Here is a 23,878-nt window from a genome sequence, read left to right on the forward strand (position 1 = left end):
AAGCACAGATTTACCTGACCATATTAAAACACCAAAGTGTCTGTGAAGTAATCCCAGGTCCAGATCTAGACAAGCAGTCAAGAAAATGCCAAGCAGCAACTAAGCCATTGCTGTAACAAACCATTCCTGCATGGGCCACATACACAGCAGAATCACACCCCGCAGGCATGAAGTAGAAAGCAGGCATTCTCCATTTGTAGGTCATATCCCTGGAAGACACCCTGGCAAGCACTCTCCAGAGACCCAAGATACAGAGAAGAAAGGGAACATGATGGGCCCAAAAGACAGTGGTGTGAGGCACTGTTAGAGATGGTATTTTGTGTGGTATTTCAGCAAGGAAGAGATATGAACCAAAAGCTCAACTCTCCCACCTAATCTTCTGTCAGACCAAAAAACTGACTACCCCAAATCAATTTTGGGGGCGTTCAAAAATGCAAATGATGCTACAGCTGTCATACAATATAACAGGAAGGCCTAAAGGGCAAAACTAACCTGGAGCCACCACCTACCACCACTGCTCCTCTACTAGCATCTAGAAATCAGCTACAGGCTGGAACCCTGACCAAATACAGCACATTTTCTAAATATCTCCTTTACAACAGTATCTCCAGAAGTGCTCTTTCCACAACTTTATTAAAGGTATCTAATTCATACTTCTTTTATATGGAATACAACCTAGAAGATTTAACCTATGAATTTAAACTATTTACAGACTGGCAAGAGATGACAAGCGAAATACAGTATTTTTATAGGTATTTTCCCCAAGTTTGGTGGTGTAAACTTGTGATTTCTACAGAATAATGAAAGAATGCATTATGATAATGAATGCCGGATTGTGTTCATAATAACATCCAGAAAATATAAGGTCACCTATCTCTAAAACCTCCCTCTTCTCATTATCAGCTGAAAGTGGGAAAAAGCTGGGAAGTAGTCTTTGGCATGCAGTGAACCAGCGCTCAACAGACGGGCTGCTCTGAGACAAGTGCTGTCTGCAGTCTTGTGTGACTGGACTCTGTGACTGACAGTTCCTTGCAGTCCTATTTCTACAAGAAAAGGAGGGGAAGAGAGCACAGGACAACACCCAGACAGTGTTTTCAACCTATGAGCATGGTAACTACTTTGTGTGCCATTTCACAGCATATGACTTTGAACCTATAAAAAGCATTTCAGATCGCCAAAAAAACCCCCTTCACACAGAGCTAGCACTTGGATTTGGTATGTAGAGGTTACACCAGGATTAGAGTAAGGAAGTTTTTATTTAACAAGATGAATGACATCATTGCTTAATTCACTTCTGGAACACCTAATTAACTGAACACTTCAACACAAAAGAATGTTTTGGAGTCCCACTTGTTGAAGCAATGCTATGAAATCGCTATCCACTTTTATTCAGAAAAGCTAGGCCTTTTTCTTTTTAACTGTATTATAGTTTATATAGTATTGTAATCAGTTTTTAGTATAGATTCTTCTTGTCATTAAAAGATTCAGTCCTTTGCAAACAGCTGTTGTTTCAGTTTTTTTCGGTAATCCGCCAAAGGCCGTTTCTGTAACGCACGTGGAGAGCTACAGCTTTGTATGGGGCACAGCGCGTGTTCATAGCTCTCCACATGAAAGAACAGTCTAAATACACACCCCCACTTTCTCCCTCAAGACCATACCTTGTCAACCATGAGGAAGTTTTCTATTTTTTCTCCATCATTACAAGCAACATCTCCAACTTCTCTAACAGCTTCAGGTAAAAGCCCCTTCACTTCCTGGGCTATTATTCCTGTTTGCAAGGTAACAAAAAATAATGTCATGAAACACATTGGCATACCCACTGACTATTCTAAAAACTACAGGCAGAGCAAAAAAAGATCTAGAATTTCTCTGTGGTACAAAAATCCAGTATTTCAGGGTTTTTTCTCCATTCCACAGAGAAAAACTAGAAACCTTTAGAATTCTCATTTCTCTGCAGTAAGAACAAAATTGTTTGTAAGCACATACTTCAGTCTCATTACTTCTGGAAAATAAACTCCCCGTCTTTAAAAGTTGAAACAGAAGTCGTGAAATTACAGACAATACCTAATTTTGGCATTTTTATACCACAAGAGATAGACGGCAAAGTGTGCAATTGCAGTAACCTAAAAAATGAGGATTAAATAGCAGGATGTTAAAAGGCCCTATGGCACAATAAATATCAGTAGATGTTAATGAAAAATGGGAACAGAGCTGACTTAATACCTGTTTCATGGGTATCTTTTATTCCCATAACAGATGCAAATTCAGGCTTGTAGTCATATTCCACCAGCCTCATTTGTGTTATTCTTCTCAACTGCTCATTTGTATCGACCTAGTTGGAAAAATACCAAGATTTACATGTTGAAACACTAAGCATGGCATCTAGGACACCACTGAGAGAGCAACTAGCCTGACACAGTCATTTGGCCAAACATCACACTGAAAAACATAGACAATCTTACCATTCCCCACTATCAGAGTGCTGCTTGTATTTGTATTGCCAGTTACCCTTCAGTTTGACAGCTCCCAGTTTCTACAGAGGGCCCTCTCCAAAGTCTATAGGTTCTACAGAGCACAGTGGTACATCTGGTTTCTTCAGGCCAGCATTTTAGCAGAGCTAGGATATAGGAGCTGCTTCATGTGTCAGAACAATGATCCACACATGTGCTGTGGTGCAAACATGAATGCCCTAAATACTGCATGGCCCTCACCTCCCGGATATTCTGTTTTGCTCGGCTGTCAGATGGGTGCATGACTCTGCCCATAACTTTGGCGTTTCCGCAGACAACCAGTGCTTCATCTGGTGCATCTGTGTTAATTCCTACTCGACCATGACACACTATAGTCTCTGGAACATGTCCTCGCTGCCACAGTACATCACTGTCATTCTCAAACTGTCCTGGGTTAGATGCCTGGAAGGAAATTTTTTGTTTAAAGGTACAGTATAGCATAGATGCACTATTGTTTATTCTATTAGAAATTCTGGGAAAATGAAAAGCCAAATCTTAAATATTGAAATTGTATTCAAAAGCTTTTTAACACACTGACAGAAAAAACAAGAGTGGAGTCACTTCTGAGTGTTTGTGCTCACACAGGACTGGCCTCTTCCCTTTTTTCCCCTTGAATTCTACTTTATTAGCACCTTAAGCTAAATTGACAATGTCCAAAGCTTTCCAAGTTTTAACTTTGACATTATAACCATTCTTTATCTACCACTAAATTTTAGCTGAGACTGAAAATCAGAAAAGAGAAAACAAGGAAGAGATAAACACATGTGACTCATAAAATCCTTTGTAATTTTTCAAATTAATTCGTATTAGAAATTTCATATCAAGGAAACAGGGTCTTTTAAAGAACACCAATAAAATGACAGAACATGTATAACCAGAAAAGGCATTTGATTTCTATAGCTCATTTTAGGGTGGTTTGTTGTTCTGGGGTTGTTTTTTTAAATTTGAGTTCAGGCCAAAGCACAATCATGATAAAAAGAAGCCAGGCTTTCACAGGGCTTTGCCAGCTACAAGGCCTGGCACTGTGTACTCACCACTGTTTGTCACAATTAGAGCATGATCTGATATGCCTGACAACCACCACTCAGCTGGTAGCTTTGTTGTGTTTGAGTGTATGAAAGGCCAGAAGATGAGCTGCTTTTTCTCACAGTGTACTTGCACAGCTTTGCCACTTTAAGGTAGCCAGTGGCTGACTCACTTTACCCTGCCATTGAAGCCCTGTTAGACATCTAAAAAATGACCTTTTCTTTCTTTCTTTCCTGTCGATATTTTCACTACTTCAGACCAGAGCCTCTTGATCTTTCTGCCTTACTGCCTTCTTTTTCCTTTGTCTGAAAGAGTGATCAGGTTTGCAAAATCTCATTCCATTAATTCCTGTTCAAGAACTGTCTCACATACATTGAAGGAGCCCTCTTCATTGAAATTTCAAAATAATCTAATATTAAAAATAGTAGGAAAATGTAAATTTCTAAATCTTACATAAAAATATATATCTTGTAACAAGTATGAGACAAATGTGAAAATTCAACAGCTTCTCCAAATTATTAATGATGTGATATCTATAACACTGTTAGATGCAGAAAGAGAAATTCAGATGAAAACAGAATTGTGGAAATTAATGGACAAATAAAGGACAATAACTATAATATATGTAGGGATGATGCAAACACAGTGCTTCAGCATCCTGAAGTGAAAAAGCCCACAGCAGCAGCCAGGATGATAAAACTTCTCAGCAGGGCAGAAAAGTGCTGAACTCCACCCATTGCTTTCAAAGCCTTTTCACAGCTCCACCCCGAAAGGAGCTCTGGGCCATAATGCCCTTCAAAAACCTAACTGTAACTGCAGGAAGAGGGTTTATAGCACAAGAGGACCCCCAGATGAAAAAGGAGCCAGGACTGAAACCATCTGAAAGCCCTCATCTTCCTTTGGAAACCCCTGAGCAACACCCCATGGGCTGGAGATTTGCCCTTCTGCTCCGTCCAAAACCAAATGCTAAACCAAACCGTAGTCATAAGCCTAGGCAGATGTTGGGCTGCCAAACAGGCCCAAGCAATGGCCTGCAAAAATGGTGCCAGGACTGAAAGCTTTTGACAGCCCTCAACTTACTTTAGAAGCCTCTTCCCAGCTCCACTTAATACACCAGAGCTCTTGGTCTTACTAGACTCCAAACCAAAATGCTAAGCCTATTCCTCTCCATAAGCCAAGGGCTAGAAAGAGTCCTTGCAAACAAGAAGCAGCTCCTCAGCTGACCCACACTAAAAAGTTCAGTGGACTGCAATCTTCCAGAGGCCCTCTCCATCTTTTGCAGCCCCACCACATGGCATCTATGTATTCCCCATCTTTCTAAGCCCTAAACATAGTATGCTTCTAGAAATAAATATAACTCCAGACTATGCCCAGTTCAAACATTAGCCACCACCCACAGATCACATGAAAAAGGAGCCAGGACTGAAAGCTTTCAGCAGCCCCCACCTTTCCTTGGCAGTCCCTTGCAATCCCACTCACGCTGGGGCTTTGTGTTTTCTCTCTCCCCTAACCCTAATTCTCCATAGCTCTTGTTACATTCTAGATTTGGGATTTTTCTCTTTTCCGAGTCTAACTGTAGACTAAAGCTGAGTACTAAAAGAAAAATGTTCTGTGAATGAGGGAACTGAAAAGTAACAGTTAAGAGGAAAAGAGATTATTCTTCCTTTTTCTAATTTGAAACCTATATTACTACCATCAAATTGAGAGGTGGGACACTCTGAAAACACACTGGAAAAGTGAAGCTATGGGTCTTAATCTTCCTAGAGCTGCTTGACCTTCTTCCCTTACTTTTTTTTTCTTCTCATCCTCCTCGGAAAATGAAGACTCTAGCTAGTGAAAGCATTTACAAAATTCCTGGCAAGAGAAGTAAATTGTTTCACCTCGAATAAAAAAAGAATCTGGAAAAATCAATATATTTAGTATTGGAACTCATAACAAGCTTTCTTTTTAAATCTTTTTATAACTCTACTTTTAACATTTTAAATTTCTGATAATTAAAAGATAACATACTCATACAACATGCAATTCTAGTTTTTTTCCTCAATCTTTTTGACTCAGGGGTAATTTTATGCCTGAGAATCATGACCCCTCAATCTCCTGTGAATATCAAAACAGTAAATATTTTTACATGAAAGTAATCCAAATTTATACCTACCCTCACAATGATCTTCTCAGAGACATTTGCAGATAGTAAGTAGAACTGGTCCTGAGAAACAGCATACAGTCCAACTACCAGCATGAAGTATCTAATTTGAAATTGATTTAATCAAGACAATAATTGAAGTAATTCCTTCTCACAGAAAAAGATGTTTGAAATACAGCTGTTATTATTGATACATAAAAATACAATGTTTTTAAATGTATTTCTTACAATATAAAAGAAAAAGTATTTCCTTCACTCTTAAGAAATATGCTCTTACAAACCCCACAATCACTGCAAATTAACAAAGAATACAATAATTTTGACGAATTTAGGTAATGAAGCCTCCAAGATGAAAACCTTTCCTGCCTCAGAAGAAAATTACCATTATTTTGCTTTTTTTGGCTTCTTGATTTTGTCAGCCAGTATTCTGGCTATGATTTCCTGAAACTATTTCTAACCATGAGGATGAAGTTTGGGGTTTTTTATTCTCATATCATTCTGTGACTGTAGAGGAAGAGGCTTGTAAGCACAAGTTAATAGAGAAATATTAGAGAAATTGAAAAATAACACAGATTTGATAGCAGAGATTTTCACAAACATTAATTCCATTCTAAAGTAGACCTTCTCTTTTCTACTTTTAACACACAGGCCAACTAGCTACAGAAATACCTCTGATCAGGATTAGGTTTCCCCTTTTTTCTCATATTATTTGCTGTTGGTTCACTGAAATGCAGCCTTCCCAGTGTTACTTTAGTTATCTGGTCCCCTGGCAGATCAACTCTAAAACAGAAAATGAAACGAGATCAGGGAAGTAAGTGCTTGGAGATCTATCTGCTCAAACCAGATTTCCACAAACTCGTTAAAACAGTTCTGAAAAAAACTGACAATTAATAAAACAGAGGAACCCCAGTAAAAATGCAGTAATCCTGGTTTTAAAAATGTACTAAAAACAGTGACTACATCAGGGAGATAAACAGGATAAAGCACCAGAAGTAGGGAACCATTCTTACTAATAAGAGTCTTATGTTTCTTGGTCTGTTTGTACATAGTTTTGAATATAATAAAACTGTATATGTTCCATATGATGGCTATTTCCTGCTCGACAGGATTAATAACTGCTTGCTTATTATTGGGCCTGAATTTCTACATTAAAATTAATAGATCTTACTGTTTGTCCTTCTTTCCATCTGCACCTAATTTGCATGTCTGGAAGTACACAGCAGGCACCTGTGTCTCAAATACATAGTGGTAGTCCTCCAGCAAGAGATAAAGAATACAAATAATGAGTCTGTATAGATAAAATTACAGTTCACCAAACAGTCACACATAAAATAATTTACATACACACAGAATCTATTTGTCAGTACACAAAAGGAAGAAAAATGCCATGAGAGAGGCAATTTAGTGAAAGTCAAGCTCTTCTTCCAAGCTCAAAGTTCAGTTTAGGTGATAATATAGTGCAGCCTTTATCCCAGCACTGCCCTGTCTAACTTGACACTGTCTTATCTCTTTGTGTTATAAGGCCTATTTAATTATTTATAGAGAACAGAGCTGCTCCAACAGAAGAAACTTATGCCAGAAGAATAAACATAGATTCTGCCAGTGAGTTAAATGCTCAAGAATGGCAGAGCTCCAGAAAGATGCTGCACGTATGTTTCTAGCAGTGGCACTCCTCCTTAAAAAGTACTGCAAATGTATCTCATGCTCATCTAGGACAGGAAAATTCTGACATTTTTTAAGCTTGGAAATGCATCTGCCATACAGCTCTAAGCAGCACAGAAGAGTGTTTCTAGCTGAATATAAGTATTTTGGATAGACATACTTAACACATCCGTAAAACTGCTGAAAATTTTCCTTAACAAAGTGTGACCAGGTATGCATTACTACTGTGATTCTATGTGTGCATCCACAATGAAATCTGTACAAAAATCAGAAAACTGGCTTAGAGCTACTGTAAGTTTTCAAGAAGCAACTACTTCATATTTCAAACCAATCACACATATTGAAATAAAATGGAATAATTTTCTCAAAATACTTACTTAACGGGATTAAAAGTTTTTTTGCTTCGATCTGACTGGGACTGTTCAATAGCAATTGTTTGATCTGGAGTTTCCATCTATAAGACAAAAATAATTTTCAAAAATTGCATGAATATTAGATTTTCCAACACATAAAAATTGAAATAGAAATTAATAGGCAAATTGTGCCTAAAACAGTGAAATTGCACTCATTTCTAATGGTATGACATACAAATTAATAAAGATCAATTGATAATTGACATCTACCCTGAAGACCCAAGAAGTAAGTAGAAAGGGAGAAAAAAAAAAAGGAAAGTAAGTGCATTAATTTACAAAAGAAAAAATGTTTTCTGAATCCAGACCATTATTGGCTCATTCCATTCCGCAGATATTCAGCATGAGAACTGAACCTACATAAGGCAGTTACATGTTCTTAGTCAAAAAATTCCTAATAAAACAGTTCAATTATTTACCTCATTATATAGATAATTAAAAGTAATCATCTCAAAGAGGAGACACACTTGCCTTAATTCCATAAGCTTTCAAGTAAAACTTTTCTATTGGTTTCCTCCCCTGCTGAGTTTTGACATATTTCGGTTGTCCAATGATTCTAATATGAACTGTGATTTGGAAATGATTCTTCTTTTGGCACACAAAGGCATCATCTGCTGTTGAAAAATTAAATCCTTTATCTGTGACAATGTGATATCCTACCGCAGGTCTACAAAAACAAGGAGAAGGAATAGCAACTTTAGGTACTGACATACTTGAGTGACATCTTGAGTTCCTATTTTTTTAAAGTGGTCCAAAAAGCCATCTGATTTTTAGTGACAAAACTGGACCAAAAATACATCCTTACAATCACCAGTTCTACCACTATTTTCTTCTTAACCTGTCAAAGGTGTAAAAATGAAAATGCATATAAAATGTCCTCCAATTCTAGTCTGAAAATGAAATGTTCAGAAACCAGGGGTTGAGGGGCTTACATAATCCTCACTTACAAATCTGATATAAAGGAACTCTGTGCACCTAAGAGCACAAACGAACCTTTTAGTGAATTCAGTCATTCATTACAACACTGCTATAAACAGCAGGCTGCAGCTAGTGCTGCAGACAACAATAAGCTAATGAGCCAGCAAGACTCCCCACTTTGTTCACAAATTCCCACACCAAGTGCTTCTGCAGAAGCTACTGGATTCAAATAAGGCTTTACTTAAGCTAAAAGAAAAGCTATCAGTAGCAACCCTCTGGCCTGACTATAAAACTCTCCTTTATATATTGTACTTCCTACTCCAGCTAAAGCAACTCTATTTTATTTCTTCAAAGGGCAATGGTCACCTAAAGAGCAAGAGTATTCTGTCTCTATGACTCACGGTAAACAAGTAAAGGTATCAACAGATCTTTCTATTAGAGAGGGTGAACTCACCATCCCAACAATGTTTCCAGTCCTCTGATTTAAGGGATGGATAATTCTGAAATAACAGAATTATGTGGCAAGGTTCTCTTATATAGACACTTGCTTTTCTTGTTAATGAAATTTGATAACAATGATCTTGTAGGATGCTACTGAGGACCTCTCATTAATACAACTACTGAAGATGGCTTTTCATAACTCTTCCATTACTAGTTGGAAAAGTTAAAATGTACAGACTTTATAGGACATAAATAGACTTTATTATCTTTTTATAAATTATCAACAGAAGTCTCCTTTCAACTAACTATTGATTATCTGGGACAGGGAATAAAGAGAAAACTACTTTTTAACTACTTCAAAACTACTAAGTCATCTGTTACTTCATATTTAAAATTATAATGAAGGTTCTACCATCTCCTCAAACCATCATTATTAAAGAAGTAAAACTTCTTCAGTTTCTTCCTACAGCGGGCAATTTTTTTTATTTTTGTAGGAAATGACTATATTTCATAGTAGGGAAAGGAGTAATTTTTCATATTTAGGTGTGCAGCAAGTTCATTAGCCAATATTCTTAATGCAATCTCAGACTATTTGCCTACACATAGGCAAGCAGCTTGACAAGCAAAATTACAAATTTCCATGTCTCCAAGTTGCAGTGTTTGGAACAATGACTCTCAAAGAGCAATTTCATATTATAATTTTCTGAGTATATAGTTTAATTAAGAGCAAACACATATTTTGTCCTTAGTGCACAAAGAATGATGAGTCTTACCAAGAAGTACAGTAAAATTTGGAATAATTTCTATGTAGCAAGAGATATCCCTGTCACACAAGCATCCCTACCAGAAATATGCTTCAAATTCCTCTTTCTATTCAGAATTTAAGTGTTCAGGGACTTTAAAATCATTAGGACAGAGCACCACCAATATGAGACAAGGGCCAAGAATGTGCCAAGCAGACACAATGAAGGGCAGAATTAATGGTAGAGTAACCTTTTCTAATGAATCTACCTCAGCTAACAGCATTTTTGTTGTGAAAATGAAATAACTAAGAGGTTAAAGTACTGTATGAATAAAATGGAAAATAATAATTAACCTGAGAAATACCCCTCAAGTGGGTGCAGCAATTTGAAGGTGTGGGATCAAGCCATCTACACTAAGCAATGAGAAGCGTGCGAGTCTTTTGAGGCCAACAGAACAAAGGATCACTACTCAGAAAATCTGTGCAATGTGCTGTAATTACAGTGCATCTTGGAACAACAGCACTGCCACTGACTCCACTTCAAAGTAATACTGACTTCCTCTGCTAATAACATCTCAATCCCCTTGCACAGTAACAGCAGCAGAGCATGTATTGGGATACTTTATTGCTCAGCATCACATTGTCTTTGTTGACCCAAGTCACAAAGAAATGTGAGTCTGGAACCTCAGTTTTAGGTGTATGGGAAGCAACAAGTAACTGGGCAGTGGCAGGAGAGCAATCTCCCACCATGAGCACACTGCCCTCATGTAGTCATTGGCTCAAAGTGTAACAGGAGTTAGAAGCCACCTCAATTTAGAGTGAATACACATATTACAAACACAGCTGGAGGTTTCTGGGCCCATCCAGCTCCCAAGGAGTGTAAAGGTCCGCTCTCTTGTCATGTCAGTACCTGAGAAGAAGGGTTGTGTGGGACATAGTAATATGTATAATGCCCCTATCCCCTGTGTGCAAACAGGTAACATCAGTGTCCAGCAATGGCACTGATATGCACCCAGTTCCCATGAGATATTTTGGCAGGTTGGGCTAGAGGAACATTACAATTTACTGTGCTATATAAGTCCTGTGGAGACAGTGACAAATTTTTTGCACCAATCCTGAAGAACTAACCAGATGCTGTAGAAAAGGGTTAATTTGCTTAAAGGGTTCATACACTAAGTATTAGAATGGAGAAAATCAGGGATGTAAAGTGAACTTGGAATGACCTTTTCCAGATCATGTGACCAAAAAAAAATTATTCATCGTTTGATTAACACAGGAAAACTCTAAATCTTTGACTGAACAGTTGCATGTCACACACACTTGTCTATAATGATTAAGATTTAAGTTGTATGAGCACAGAAGTAATACCGGTAATTTCTAATGTTTTCCTTCAATGTTTTAGGCCACTAGAGGGAAAGGTGCCATATGCTTAGCAATTACTTGCCCCAACACACTTGATAAAATAAATAAAAGTTACCAGGTATCTTAACTTTCCTTTTGCCCCTAAATCCCTGAAGGGAAATCAGAAAACCTGGCATTAATTTCAACAAGTGTTTCAAGTTCAGCTTATCTGAAAAACCTGCAAGTTCATATTTCATCATACCTGTTGTATTTCCTTCTCTGTTCTTATTTCCCGTAAGAACAAGGGATGCCAAATGTATCATTTATTCCTACAAAACTACAATAACAGATAAAAAAAGGGAAAAAAAAAACCAGAGGAAACAATTTTTTTTCTAGTGCAAACATTAGTGCTTACAGTTTTTCATAATTAGAGTTAAATAAGCTGTTCCACTGAGAAGTTTGATATGGTTGCCATGTAAGTGCTTGACAACATTTTTCCAAAGCAGCATTCTGTCCATCACTGTCATATTCTTGCACTTCAGCAGCACAGTCCCTTACAGCTGCTGTAGAGAGATAGTGAAAATTCAGTTATTTCTTTTGGGACTAGCCAAAAACCCTGCATAGACATTTTTATAAATATATTTACATAAATGCACATATATATATAAATCACAAATGCATTGCATATATATTTAAATGTGATTATCCTTTGCAGTTATTCCACAAGATTGTGTTATATTCTCTTGCTCTAGAAAATAAATTTTTCAGCTTTCCTGATTTGCACAACAATACACAAGTAGCACTTCCTATTTTTTATTCTCTCCAAAAGGATGGATAGTTTCCCTTGGTGGGGGGGCAGAAGGAAAGCTAAGAATTCTACTGTACATCTGCAACACTGCAAGAAGCAATTAAGCAAAATAATTACATTTGTTTCCCATTCCCTTTAGTATGGGTTTGAATTGAAGAATATACTACAGGAGGCACAGTTTTCCAATAACAAGCACATTCACCACTACATCTGGTCAATGAATCTGGTTACTGCTTTCTGCCTATACGATAGAGAATTCTTTGACAGACAGGGTCAACCACAATTCTCTGACATATTATACATTTTATGAAGACAGAGGAGAATGTGATAAGAGAAACAGATAAATAGAGTGCAGTAAAGATAGGAGAAAATATGTCATTGAACATATAACTAAGATACATCCACAGGCAGTGACAGCACAGTAAGACAGAGCCTTCAGAATCACTTCAGGCCCAAGCTTCATTTGCAAGTCCTCACTTCTGACATACAGCAGTGTAAAGATAGATAGATAGATAGATAGATAGATAGATAGATAGAAAGAACACCACAGTAAAGAAATTCACACCTCACTTCTAAATGATCCCCATGCCATTTTTACTCATACCTCTGTTCTTTTTCCAATGCACATGTCAGTGAGATTTTATTACAAATGACACCCAGAGAAAGTCTATTTCAAAGTTATATCTTTTCATATTAAAAACAGCAATAGCAATTTCAGATACAGAAGTGTCTGCTTGTCTTCTCTTTTCAGCAGTGGTTTACTTAGAGGAGTAGTCACAATCAAGAAACACTGATTAAATCAAAGATATCAAAGGAAAAGCAACCTACTAAATCCAGTTTCTACTCATTAAAAGTGTTCTAAAAGATTGATTTAATGCTGAAAATAACTTACTCTGAGGAAATAACAAGCAGTTCCTAGATTTTTCACTAACAGACATAGGTGAAATTCCTCAGATAAACTGGTCATTACAAACTGCTCATTCAGAGAGAGCCTCACAGAAGCTTCACAGAAGCTGATTCATTTCTGTACATGCCTGATAAAGTTTTTTTGTATCAATTGGTATAAACTTAGCACTTTTATCTTGATAAAACAATGAACCAAATCAATATGGGGAACAGGTGGGAAAGAACATACAGCTTTTACCAAGTTTGCTCATGCATACACTTAGCAGAAAAAAAACAAGGAGTGGAGGAGATAATGGGAAAATGCAATCTCTTTGCTCATCCACCCCATTAATTCCCTGTTAATCTGACCCAAAATGCTTTCTTTGCCCTGTCAAGTTAGTGCCAAGCAAAGTTAGCAAAATATGATATCATCTCCATACTGGAGATTCACATATGGAAAAGGGCAGAATATTCTATACAGAAAATCCTCAGGAAACATGAACCTCTAATGCTCTTCTCTCTTTGCCAAATCTAAATAGGTCCTAGTTTTCCAAAAAAGTACATTCCTCCAAACCTGGTAGTGAAGTACAATCCATTAATACCATTACCTTTTCTGGTAAGGCACAGAGCTGTGCTCCTCAAGTATTCACTTGTCTATGGCATAAAACATTTCATCTTCACACACTTGCTTACCTTGTCTGGAATCCTGAGACTGCACTGGAGAATCAATGACATCTCCTAGTAATTGGGAGAGCTTCCTTTTTTTGCTTGACACTGCAGAAATACTTCTGTAAAAACGTAAGTTGCATTACTCATTTATAAGTTTAAATATAGATATTACAAAATCATAACAAAAGAACACTCAGGATTCTATTACCTCATTTTAACTGCACTGTCACCCAAATTCTGATTTGCTGGGGGAGGAGATTGTTGGTGGGTTTTTAAAACTGAATTATCCAAATTTTTCCTTCCAAAACATTTTTTTTTATTTCATATGAATAAAGAAGTTGATCCCATTTAAAAATTTACACAGTCCATAAGTGTCAGGAGTTTAATTTCCTGACATTTGCATTAAAATCACAGCTTTTATCTTGAATAATTTTACTTTTTACCAGTTAATGTCAAAATACCAGAGCCATTTTAAATAATTAAGCACCTACAACGCACTGGTGGGTTAATATGGCAGGTAGTATATGATTACTGCTTCACTTGCTTACATAGATATGAGAATTTTTTTCTCTTATGTCATTTGCTAGAACACTTACAAGATCCTCATGCACAAATCTCTACAACAGGTATTGCAAAACACCTGAATATTTTTATAATCCAGTTATGAAAAACCTCTTGGTTTATCATTAGCCTTCTTCAGTTTTAAAAATTGAAATCCATTCCTACTTCCAATCTAAACTTCAATCAAGATGGTTTAAAGAACCCTTAACCACAAGGGTCTCAAAAATGTCTAAACACTGCCATCCTGTGGAAAACCCTACACCCACAGGGATTTATAACCAATCTTAAACCAGCTCTACTGTTTTTTGCATGTCTCATCCTTTGCATAAAAGCTTTATCATTTACCCAGAAATCTGAGCTGCGTTAGGCTGGAAACATGAATAATTAAAACCCAAACAGCTGGAGGATGTAGAATGATTCCATGGAGTCACAGCATTTTCTGTCTTCAGGCAGCAGTCTTGGGAGATGGTGGAAAGCTGCCTCATGGCATTGGGGTCAGAGTAAGTCTCCATGAACCCACAAGGAAGCTTGCTGGGTGCCATGGCAGATGGGCATGGCAGTGGAGGCTGCAGCCCACTGGGCCACAGAGTATTGTACCATGAGGCTGAGAAAAATAAACAGATAAGAGAATAAGAACAAGGAAGAGGAGCTGGAGATCTTCCTACAAGCTTGGGAAAAGCCAAAGTTAATATCACCTACCTTGTAGCTGTGGTGGGGAATATGGTTCTGATCCGGAGTCCGGTGGGGAGTCTGGCAACTGGCTTTGCCTAAACATGAAAAAGAGATTTTAATTTCTGCTGGAACAAGCCATGGAGGACAACAGCCAATGCTGAAAGCAAGTGGAGAGGGACCACCAGGCTACTGACAAGGGTCTTCAGGAAGCATTGTTCACCATGTTTGCTGCCTCTTCTCACATGACAGTGTCACTTACACTTCATCAGACCATCTCCTGTGGCCCTCCGCCTCTCTGCCATGCAGGAAGACCCCATCCCATCCCTTCTCACCCAAATCCACCCTTCACAACCCACTGACTTCAATCCTCCTTCCTTCCCATGAGTGGTTCTTCAGTTACCTCCAGGCACACCAGTGACTCTGAACATATGGCGCTCACAAGGGATTTAAGCCCCATTCTCTCTAGACTAAAGGTTAAAGACCTATAGCATCTTCATCTCTCTTAAGGAAGAGAAAATCCTATGCCATCTTGCTGCCATCCAAATAAACTACAGAGGGTTCTTCTGTTACATTAGGAATAGATGGAGGTTCAAGAAATGGATTCTCAGTCCTTTCAGGTATTCCTATGAATTGTCAGCTGAAACACTGCTCTGAAGCCTGACCTGAAAGGCAAGTCTTAAGATGCATGTTAGGCTAAAAATGCTACAGCAGAGGAAGGATGAAAAATCTAATGAGACACACCTCCTTTACCAAAGCCTAGTGTTCTCACAGAAGCTGAATAAAATAAAATAAAATTCCTTAAAGGGACACCCTCATATGCATAAAAGCATACACACAGCAAATATTTTCAAGCATCAATGGACAATTTTCATTCTATTGTTTTCACTTCAGGTTTTGTATTTCTGAGTATGGATAGCATTAAAGAGAGCAGTTTCATTTTTGGTTACAGCCTATTACTTTTGACATGTGCTCATGCATTTCATAATGGTATTGCTACTGGTCTTCTAACATGTCACATCCACAACCTTGCATTTAGGGTTAGCTTCAACCACATGGCTCCTCTTTAAAAATAAATTTTAAAATTCCACATTAGAATTTTCTTTAATTTCCTTCAAAATAGATTCTCTGATGCTTTTAAATACCATGACTACACCCTAAACCTTGTTTTCAACTTTGGATAGTTAGTAAATATTTCATTTTAATTTTTTTTCCTGTGGGATGCTTGATCCATATATACTGAATTCCAATTGTGCCTTGTAAAATTTAAAAATATACATATGTAAAAGTCTAAAACTTCCCTTCTACACATTCAGCTCATATTCTGGCTTCAAATGTGGCCTTGGGTACTTGATTTCTGCTTTAACTTAGATTATTTCAGTAAAATACAGACAGACACTTTCTAGGAGAAAGTATTTATGGAATACAGAGGTAGTAGGAATATATCTCCAAGTTAAAACTTTACTGAAATTGATACTTTTTGAAGGAAAAGAAAATAATCTGTATTTTAAATGATCCTATATTACAAACAGTATATCAATGAAATGCCTACTTAGAAAAAGGCATGGCAACCCTTTTTCTCCTTTCACTGATAATGTAGAAGGTATTACTGTAGAAAAAGGTGAGGAAATCACATGGTGCTTCACATGTGACGTAAGAGAAGAATAAATTTAAGGCTGATGGACTTTCTGATGCAAGTTGATCTTCAATGGAAATTTCAATGTACACCCAAGACCTTGGTGGTAACAGCACCCTCTTCATTGCACATGACATTATGAAGTTCTGCATTTTATATGTGCATATGGAGGCTTTTAATATTTTTCTCCTTTGATATGTTTTGACAAGTTCCTTTATGAGATTCTATTCTGTTTATGCACAAATTGTCTGCACTACACACAAATACTTAATAATTTGACCTGTACAGATCTAATGATTCAGTAAATATTCTTAATCCCATAAATAATGAAGTAGGACTGTAGTATTAGTGTAAAACCCTGTTCAGCCTCCAAACCCATGGTAGTTTTACAGATGGTTTTCTTGCATGTAAATACTTTGTAGCACTGTAACTATAATATCTAACTTCCTTAAACTACATAATAGCATATTTATATATACATTTATATTTCTGTTGTATTTTGTGTATAAAAGCAAAATAATATTTTAAAGTTGTCATACAGGAGTTCAATAATCTTGTTAACCTAAAACACATTTAGTCACTCCAAAAATAAAGGCTATGGATATTTATATATAACCTCCTAATTGTTTTTTCTTTACTTTTATAGTGTGGGCAAAGAGAATTAACTCATTATTCATGATTTAGATCAGGTAGGAGCCTATTTAGCCCACTTTAAGTAAACATGTGCTGCTGAATCTGTCTAGAATGAAAAATTCCATGTTTAATTATTTTTAAAACATCCCTTCTTGCTCTGCTTCTTGGCAAGTGCAAGTGTAATAATACTATTAATAGTATTTTGCCTTGAACTACAATCATCTGACAGTTGTCTAGATGAAAGATTTGGGGTTTAAGTCTTTGATACATAATTTTCCACCCTTGACCATAAGCCTTTGCACTATGCATCCTTTGATAGTTTTAAAGTTAGTCTCAAAAGAGACTGACGGATAGTTGCTGTTCTGAACTAAGTAGGGTGAAAACAGTAACTCTGCTTCCTTCAAACTGGGAGACTTCCATTTTCTCTCAATTTATTATACAGTAGTCTTACTTTAATCGCTTATTCTGTACATAAACAGTAAATTAGCACTTACAGGAATTTTAAAGTACCAGTTCTGCATTTAATGTCGCAATTAGCTCAACAGTTGTGAACCAACGCAGATTTCATTATCATTCGTTCTGTTGAACAAGAGGACAACCGTATTTCCATTACTGGCTGTAGTTAATTTTTTCTAAGTCTTCCTATGCAGCTTCAAGAAACAATGCCAAGAGAGCCACAATCCTCTTGAAACTCAGATTTTATCATGGCACCAATGAAAACAATTCAAAAGCTGTGGCTAAGGAGAGGAAATACATGTTGCTATAATACTTACAAAGTTCCAAACTCTATGTCGCTACTAATGAATTCTTCCAACAGGCTTGTATCCACCATGGGATTTTCCAAGGCTCCATGGACATCTTGCCCTGAAGTTAAAAGTAAAAAAGACAGAAATTCAGAGGGAATTGTCGGTGTTTCAGAATAAGTAATGCTGCCCATGTTCCTACACAAAGGAAAACCAAATCTCGCCTGTCTCATGTGTAATGAAAGGGTTATGCTTCTGGTTTAGTCACTCTGGGGAAAAGGATGATGAGAAATGCAGAGTAATTAATGATATGCAGGGCACTGCAGATGACAGTGTAGCACTGGGCAAACACCACTGAATGCATGGCATTAAGGTTTCAGTGAATTACTACAGCAGGAAGATGAACGACTCCAGTCTGCAACTGAGAAAAGGGCTTTTGAAGATCATTTCCAACTCTTTCACATTGAGGTCAAAACAGTCTGTTGGGTTGAAGCTCATAGTCGTACACAGATCCACTTTGTGCATTAGTACTCACAAGTACTGCAAGTGAGTTTCTGAAACACTCAATCTAAAAATCCACCATCTGAGTTTAAATAAAGCCAAAATAAAGCTTTAAAAATGTTTGATTGGTGGCTTCCTTTTATTCTGCCTAAAAAATCCAGCCCACTAACATGTTAAATGTATTAGCAAAGAGAAAGGTTCCGTACTTTGTCCTTTGTTGCTTAGTAACTGGAGGCTATAAACAGATTTTATGATTATAAAGTTTCCAGAATTCATGTCAACTTTCGTTGAAAGTCATCAGGCACTCATTAAAAAACCCAGACAAGCAGCCCTACTCTGCAGGCTCCCCAACTCTGCGGCAAGTCTTCCACAAATACAGGTGTGGCCAGTCAGAGTACAAACAAGATAAGGACCTTGACATTCCTGCTTGAGCTGCAAGTGCCTCTGTACCACTTCATACATGATAAAATGGACCAGCCCACACATTCAGAGCTTCGAGGCTCAACCCTGGAGTCTGACACCAACCACGACCCCTCAGTTCAGCTGCAGCATGTGAGAACACAAAAGGTTAATCACTGCCACTGGCTGAGGAGTAGTCACTGCCTTTAGTGCGTTTGCTGTCTTCTCACTGTACTGCCCTGCATAGTACACTTACCCTAATATATCTTCAGTTCCTTTTCTGATGTCTTTCTCTGATAGTGTTCCTTCTTGATCTAGTGCTTAGAAAGGACATTCATGCAAGCAGAATCTAAAAATCCACAACCTTGCACAGGAATTCCCTCTTGTATCTATCTTAATACATAAATTCATATTGCTAATAGATATTTCCCAAATTGCTTTGGAATAGTAGATTAATCTAGGTTTTGTTTACTTGTTGGTGCTGCAGGCTTAATTTTGACTGCCTTTCACTGGGGGATAGCAACTTGCAGGTGTGCTACTGATAGACCCTTGCATCTCAATTTATTGATGTTGTATACAAAGCTGTCCCACACATACCAGAGAAGAACCGATTCAATAGGTGCAGCCCACTGACTTAGCAAAATTGGAACACACAAAGTCTGGAAGCAGCAGCAAGTCACTTTGCAAAACCAGCTTAATGAGTACAAAAGAGCTTAACTTTCCTTAGCAGCTTTCCTCAAACCTGTTGAGATCTCACCTTTTCATTCTTCACGTCTGAATACAGTGTAACCCCACCTTGAACTACAAACCCTTCTCCTTTTACTAATGTAGTGCACAGGAAAAGGATTCAATCACCTTCTCCTTCTTTTACCCCACCTGTTCTTCCTGTTCAAACTACCAAACCCTCATGCAGAATGATATAATTTCATTACTAACTTGAGGCCAGAGGTCAAATACAAAGTGTTTTTCCTGTATAACACAACCAAGAATGCTTCGTTTTGACCAAGATCAGAGACAGGCTCTTTTGAATCAAAGAATACAGCTCTAAACAAGGCCTTTCAAATGGACATCCCACAGTCCAGAGATCAGTTCTGCTGCTAAGTGATGACAACAGAAGTATCTATCATTTCTTCTTAATCTCTCCACTTTGCATGAACAGCTAAATGGGGAGGAGGACAATGAAAGGATAAGCAGCACTGGGAGAGGAAGGAAGCACACCAGGAAGACAGCCCACGACTAATGAATGTTTGTGGAGCAGGTGAAAGGAAGAGCGGGTACATTTTGCTGCCCTGTGGAACTTTGTTAATGTACTTTCCAGGTCAGTGGCATCACAGGCTTGCACTGTTTCAGCAGAGGAGGACTTACTGCATCATATGCAGATTTATTTTAAATGGTGGCATCCACCTCACAGGCATTTGATCCCAGTACGTACTTAACAGATGTGGGCGGTATGCAAGCCAGTCACTCACCTGGATGCTGCATGCTTGTAAGAGCAGAGAACTGCGTGTATGTGGCAGGACAAGCCCTGCTGTCAGGCTTCTGTGAATACAGCTTCCTGCACAAAACCATATGCATGGCTAAGAGCTGCTGGAGGATATGTGGAGTCAGCAGCCTCAATCATCAGCTTGTGCTTGGGGATCTCTGCTTGCAGTTCACGCTGCAATGTGCCCAGACATCTCTGGAAGAGTCTGCACTGAGTGACACATTCAACTTCAGTCTCACTGTGCAGAGAACTCCCAGCTACCCAACAAACAGATGAAGGTGAAAGGCCAAGGCAGGGCCATGGCAGGGGGTTCACACAGAGATGTTTGCAGAACACACACTGCAGTCACAGGCTGAATATTACTAATATAATTTTTCTCATTTCTTCATAAGCTTGATACTTCTGTTGTTTGGTCCCCAAGTCTAAAATCTGTCAGTACTACCACTGTCTTCTCTTTCCCTGTTCTTTCTTGCCTGTCCCTAATACTCAGCCACAGGCCCGCAAGGAGAAGTATGAATTCCAGCCTCTTAATTTGGCAGTTACTCTTTGGCAGTCATCCCCTTCTTTCCTCCAGACATGAGGTTCTCATCACCTGGCTCCTCAGCTTCATTCTACAGTCCTGTAGCCAAGTCTCAATCCCTGAAAACCTACCTTGATCAATTCTCCCAACACTTTCATGTAGCCTTATATATATATATCTGCATTTAAATCGGCTGCCTCCTTTTCAGTGGTATCTAAATGGAAAGTGAAGGATAGGGGACAGAGAAATAGTATTGACTAAAGATCTGTACTAAACTAATAATTTCCTGACATTAGAAGAGGACACCAGGAAGCTTCCAGCCAAGTCCAGCAATGTGTAGTAAGATTAGTGTTAAGATATCAGCTACTTTACACAGGAAACAATCCCTATATACAGCTCAAGGTGTAAAAACAGCGCAGAGAATATAATCAGTGTTCAGTAATACCTGCTTGCTGAACAGACCAATTCATACTGTTTGCTACAAACCCTTGCACCTTGAGGGATATGTTTCTGCTTGAGAATTAATAACTGATTTCCATCTAAAGATACTTTATCATGAAATTATGTCTTTTTTTTACCAAAAGAGGCTTCAGCACTTTATGAGTTCCACTATACAGGCTCAGTGGAAAGTCCAGCTGAACCTCATTGACTTACTAAGGTAAATATTACTTATGGGGCTTATAGGCCCTTTTTTCATGCTAAAGGACTCCAAGGACTGGTTGCCATTTAAATTGTTCACAAAGTCCAGCTCATTTTGACTAGAACAGACCTGGTGTCATTGACACAAGCTGCAGAGCTACAGGGCTGTAAATATAAACCAGATGTAGCTAGCAGCGCTGCAGCCAACCAGGACGTAGCCCAGCCTAGGTTATTCAACTTCAGGAAGACCTGTAACTCCAAAGTGTAAGGAGCGACTTTGTGTTAAGATAGACTTTTTTTCCCCCCAAAGTAACATTTTCTGTAGAAACAAATCTTACCATTAATATTTTATATTTTTCATTTAATCTTTTATTCCTGTTTCAATCTCTCATCGCTAAAATGGTATGTGGCATCTCTGGGGTTTAAGTGTTTTGTATTTTAAGGGCATGTTTCTTCAGTGGCTTGGTTTATTTACCACAAACTCTAATCTATATTCCATGTTACCCATGCAGGAGCATGAGTATACAGAGAGGTGTTGGTTCCACTAAGGAAGAGATTTCTTTAGATCACAGACAGCACAAACAAAACACATTTCAGACACCTCAAAGTAACTTACAACAAAAGAGAAGACTGAGTTCAACAGTAACTAGGCTGACCTTCCATCAGGTCTCTCAACCCATTGATAACATCAGCCAGAACAGATTGTTCTGCCACACACAGGCAGAAGAGCTAATCAGGAACCCTGACCTTCCCTTGACAAATAGGAACTTTGTGACTGTAAAATGCAAAATGTTTTAATTATAAATACTCATTTCAACAGGAATAATAGGGAAAAAGCCTGCATCAAAGATGAATTCTCTAATATGCAATCGAAATGAAACAGAAAAAAAGATAACTTCCCAGCCACACAACACAAAAGCCATTTACTTGAATGAGAAAAAGCAAAGGTCAAATCCCTGAGTCATATCTAATGCAAAAGGTCTATCAATCATTCAAAGAAGTGATTGTCAGGAAAACAAACATTATCTCACTTTCCTTGAAAAAAAATATCCTGTTTCAGACTGCCCCCTCTCAATATTGCAGATACAACTTTATCTTACTAGTGAGTGTCAAAACAAATATGCACTGTAAGGAACTAAAGCACAGGGGAGAGGGGATCTTTTTTGTTCATGAATTTCAAATCATCTTACAAAGCAGACCTATAGATTCATTAACTGCCAGCTGATGCATTTGTAAGCCAAAACTGAATCACTGAGGAACCACTCAGTAGCATCATTCTCCACTTGATACTGCAAGATTCAGTTTTTTCATAGCCTTGAAAAACAATGTTCTAACACTGCTATGACTAATCACAGAGACCGCCAAACCAACACTAGCAGTTTATTACTCTTGCCTCATGAGATTTTGCCTCATTCAGGTGTTACAAAGCCAGCACACAAGCTGTAGTGCTAAGCTGCAGAGACGCCATCACTTAAAGATGGCTTTGCACTCAGTAAACGTAACCCCTGCTTGAAAAGAGGGCTAACCACCTCTTCAATTCAGCTTGCTCCCTTTTCAGATTTACTTATGGTTTATAACAGCAAGAGAGCCTACTCCATGCTGAATAAAGGATTAGCTCTTGCAGCCTTGACACATACCTGTGTCCAGATAATGAAATTCAGCCATCTAACAGCATCACCGTATGCTGTATACCCTTAGCAGACCTTTGTCACATCCTAATGGAACACAGCAGAACCACACATTATGGAAGAGACATGACATCCCAAGAGGTTCGTTTTTCCTATAACTAAAAGGAATCAACAGAGCTTCTCCCTCTCACACTGGCAGACTACCAAAAAACCTTTAAAAAGAATTAAAGTAATAATTATATAATTAAAAATATTAATTCTCATTAAAGAGCTCAGCTAAAATCTCTGTCATACCTTCTACCATCAAAATATCATCATCACAAAAGCTAACAGAACCTAACCCATACTCCCTAGAAAGTGGTTTTCTCCAAGATGGTTCCTAAAAAAATTTTTTAAAAATATAATTCATGTTCAACATGATTTTTTTAACAGCTATGCAATGCAGCAGCTGGGAAAAAAAAAAGCCAGATAAAAACAAATATTATGCTGCTGAAAGCAAAGCCAAAAAAGTTTGTTAGCTTTTCAACTCCATGATGTAAACTGAACTTAAGGAACATGGTGTGGATTTCCTACAATCTATACACCACACATTTGCTGGCTAGCAGCCCTAGATTGTAGCTCACCAATTTAAATTTCTTGGCTTAAATGTATTTCCTTGATCAATTTTTTAATTTCCTAGTTTGAAATCAAAACTTAAAAGTTACAGTTGCCACCTCTCACCCAGGCCAACAAAGGGGCAGGGGAAACAAAAGACAAAGAAAATCATGACAGAAAAGGTTATTTCCCAAGTTACTTTGAGATCAGTGAATACCTGCACAGATAATAGATGGAAAACAAATACAACAAAAACAGCTTAGAATAGAATGGTTAATGTATTAAAAACAAAACAAAAAGTGAAGAGCAAACTGGAA

At 37.9% G+C, this 23,878-nt stretch overlaps 1 protein-coding gene across 5 annotated transcripts in view; it reads right to left on the minus strand.

Annotated features, from left to right (window-relative positions):
* Window positions 1-23,376, minus strand: part of MYRFL (myelin regulatory factor like) — a 39,010-nt gene extending 15,634 nt beyond the window's left edge. For 4 of the 5 annotated variants that reach the window (XM_032106336.1, XM_032106333.1, XM_032106335.1 and 1 more), the window contains exons 1-12: window positions 17,828-23,375; window positions 14,816-14,883; window positions 14,462-14,720; window positions 13,580-13,674; window positions 11,609-11,756; window positions 8,223-8,418; window positions 7,719-7,795; window positions 6,349-6,459; window positions 5,692-5,782; window positions 2,712-2,912; window positions 2,224-2,332; window positions 1,659-1,768 (exon numbers count right to left, since the gene is read on the minus strand). In XM_032106336.1, the coding sequence (XP_031962227.1) occupies window positions 1,659-1,768; window positions 2,224-2,332; window positions 2,712-2,912; window positions 5,692-5,782; window positions 6,349-6,459; window positions 7,719-7,795; window positions 8,223-8,418; window positions 11,609-11,756; window positions 13,580-13,674; window positions 14,462-14,720; window positions 14,816-14,883; window positions 17,828-18,030 (1,668 nt within the window). In that variant the 5' untranslated portion in view covers window positions 18,031-23,375. Of the gene's footprint in view, window positions 1-1,658; window positions 1,769-2,223; window positions 2,333-2,711; window positions 2,913-5,691; window positions 5,783-6,348; window positions 6,460-7,718; window positions 7,796-8,222; window positions 8,419-11,608; window positions 11,757-13,579; window positions 13,675-14,461; window positions 14,721-14,815; window positions 14,884-17,827 lie in introns of all 5 variants that reach the window. The other variant, XM_032106334.1, reaches the window with a different exon arrangement.
* Between the last annotated feature and the right edge of the window lie 502 nt (window positions 23,377-23,878).

This window comes from Corvus moneduloides, chromosome 4 (genome assembly GCF_009650955.1).
Source record: "Corvus moneduloides isolate bCorMon1 chromosome 4, bCorMon1.pri, whole genome shotgun sequence".
In the NCBI taxonomy this organism is placed as follows: Eukaryota; Metazoa; Chordata; class Aves; order Passeriformes; family Corvidae; genus Corvus; species Corvus moneduloides.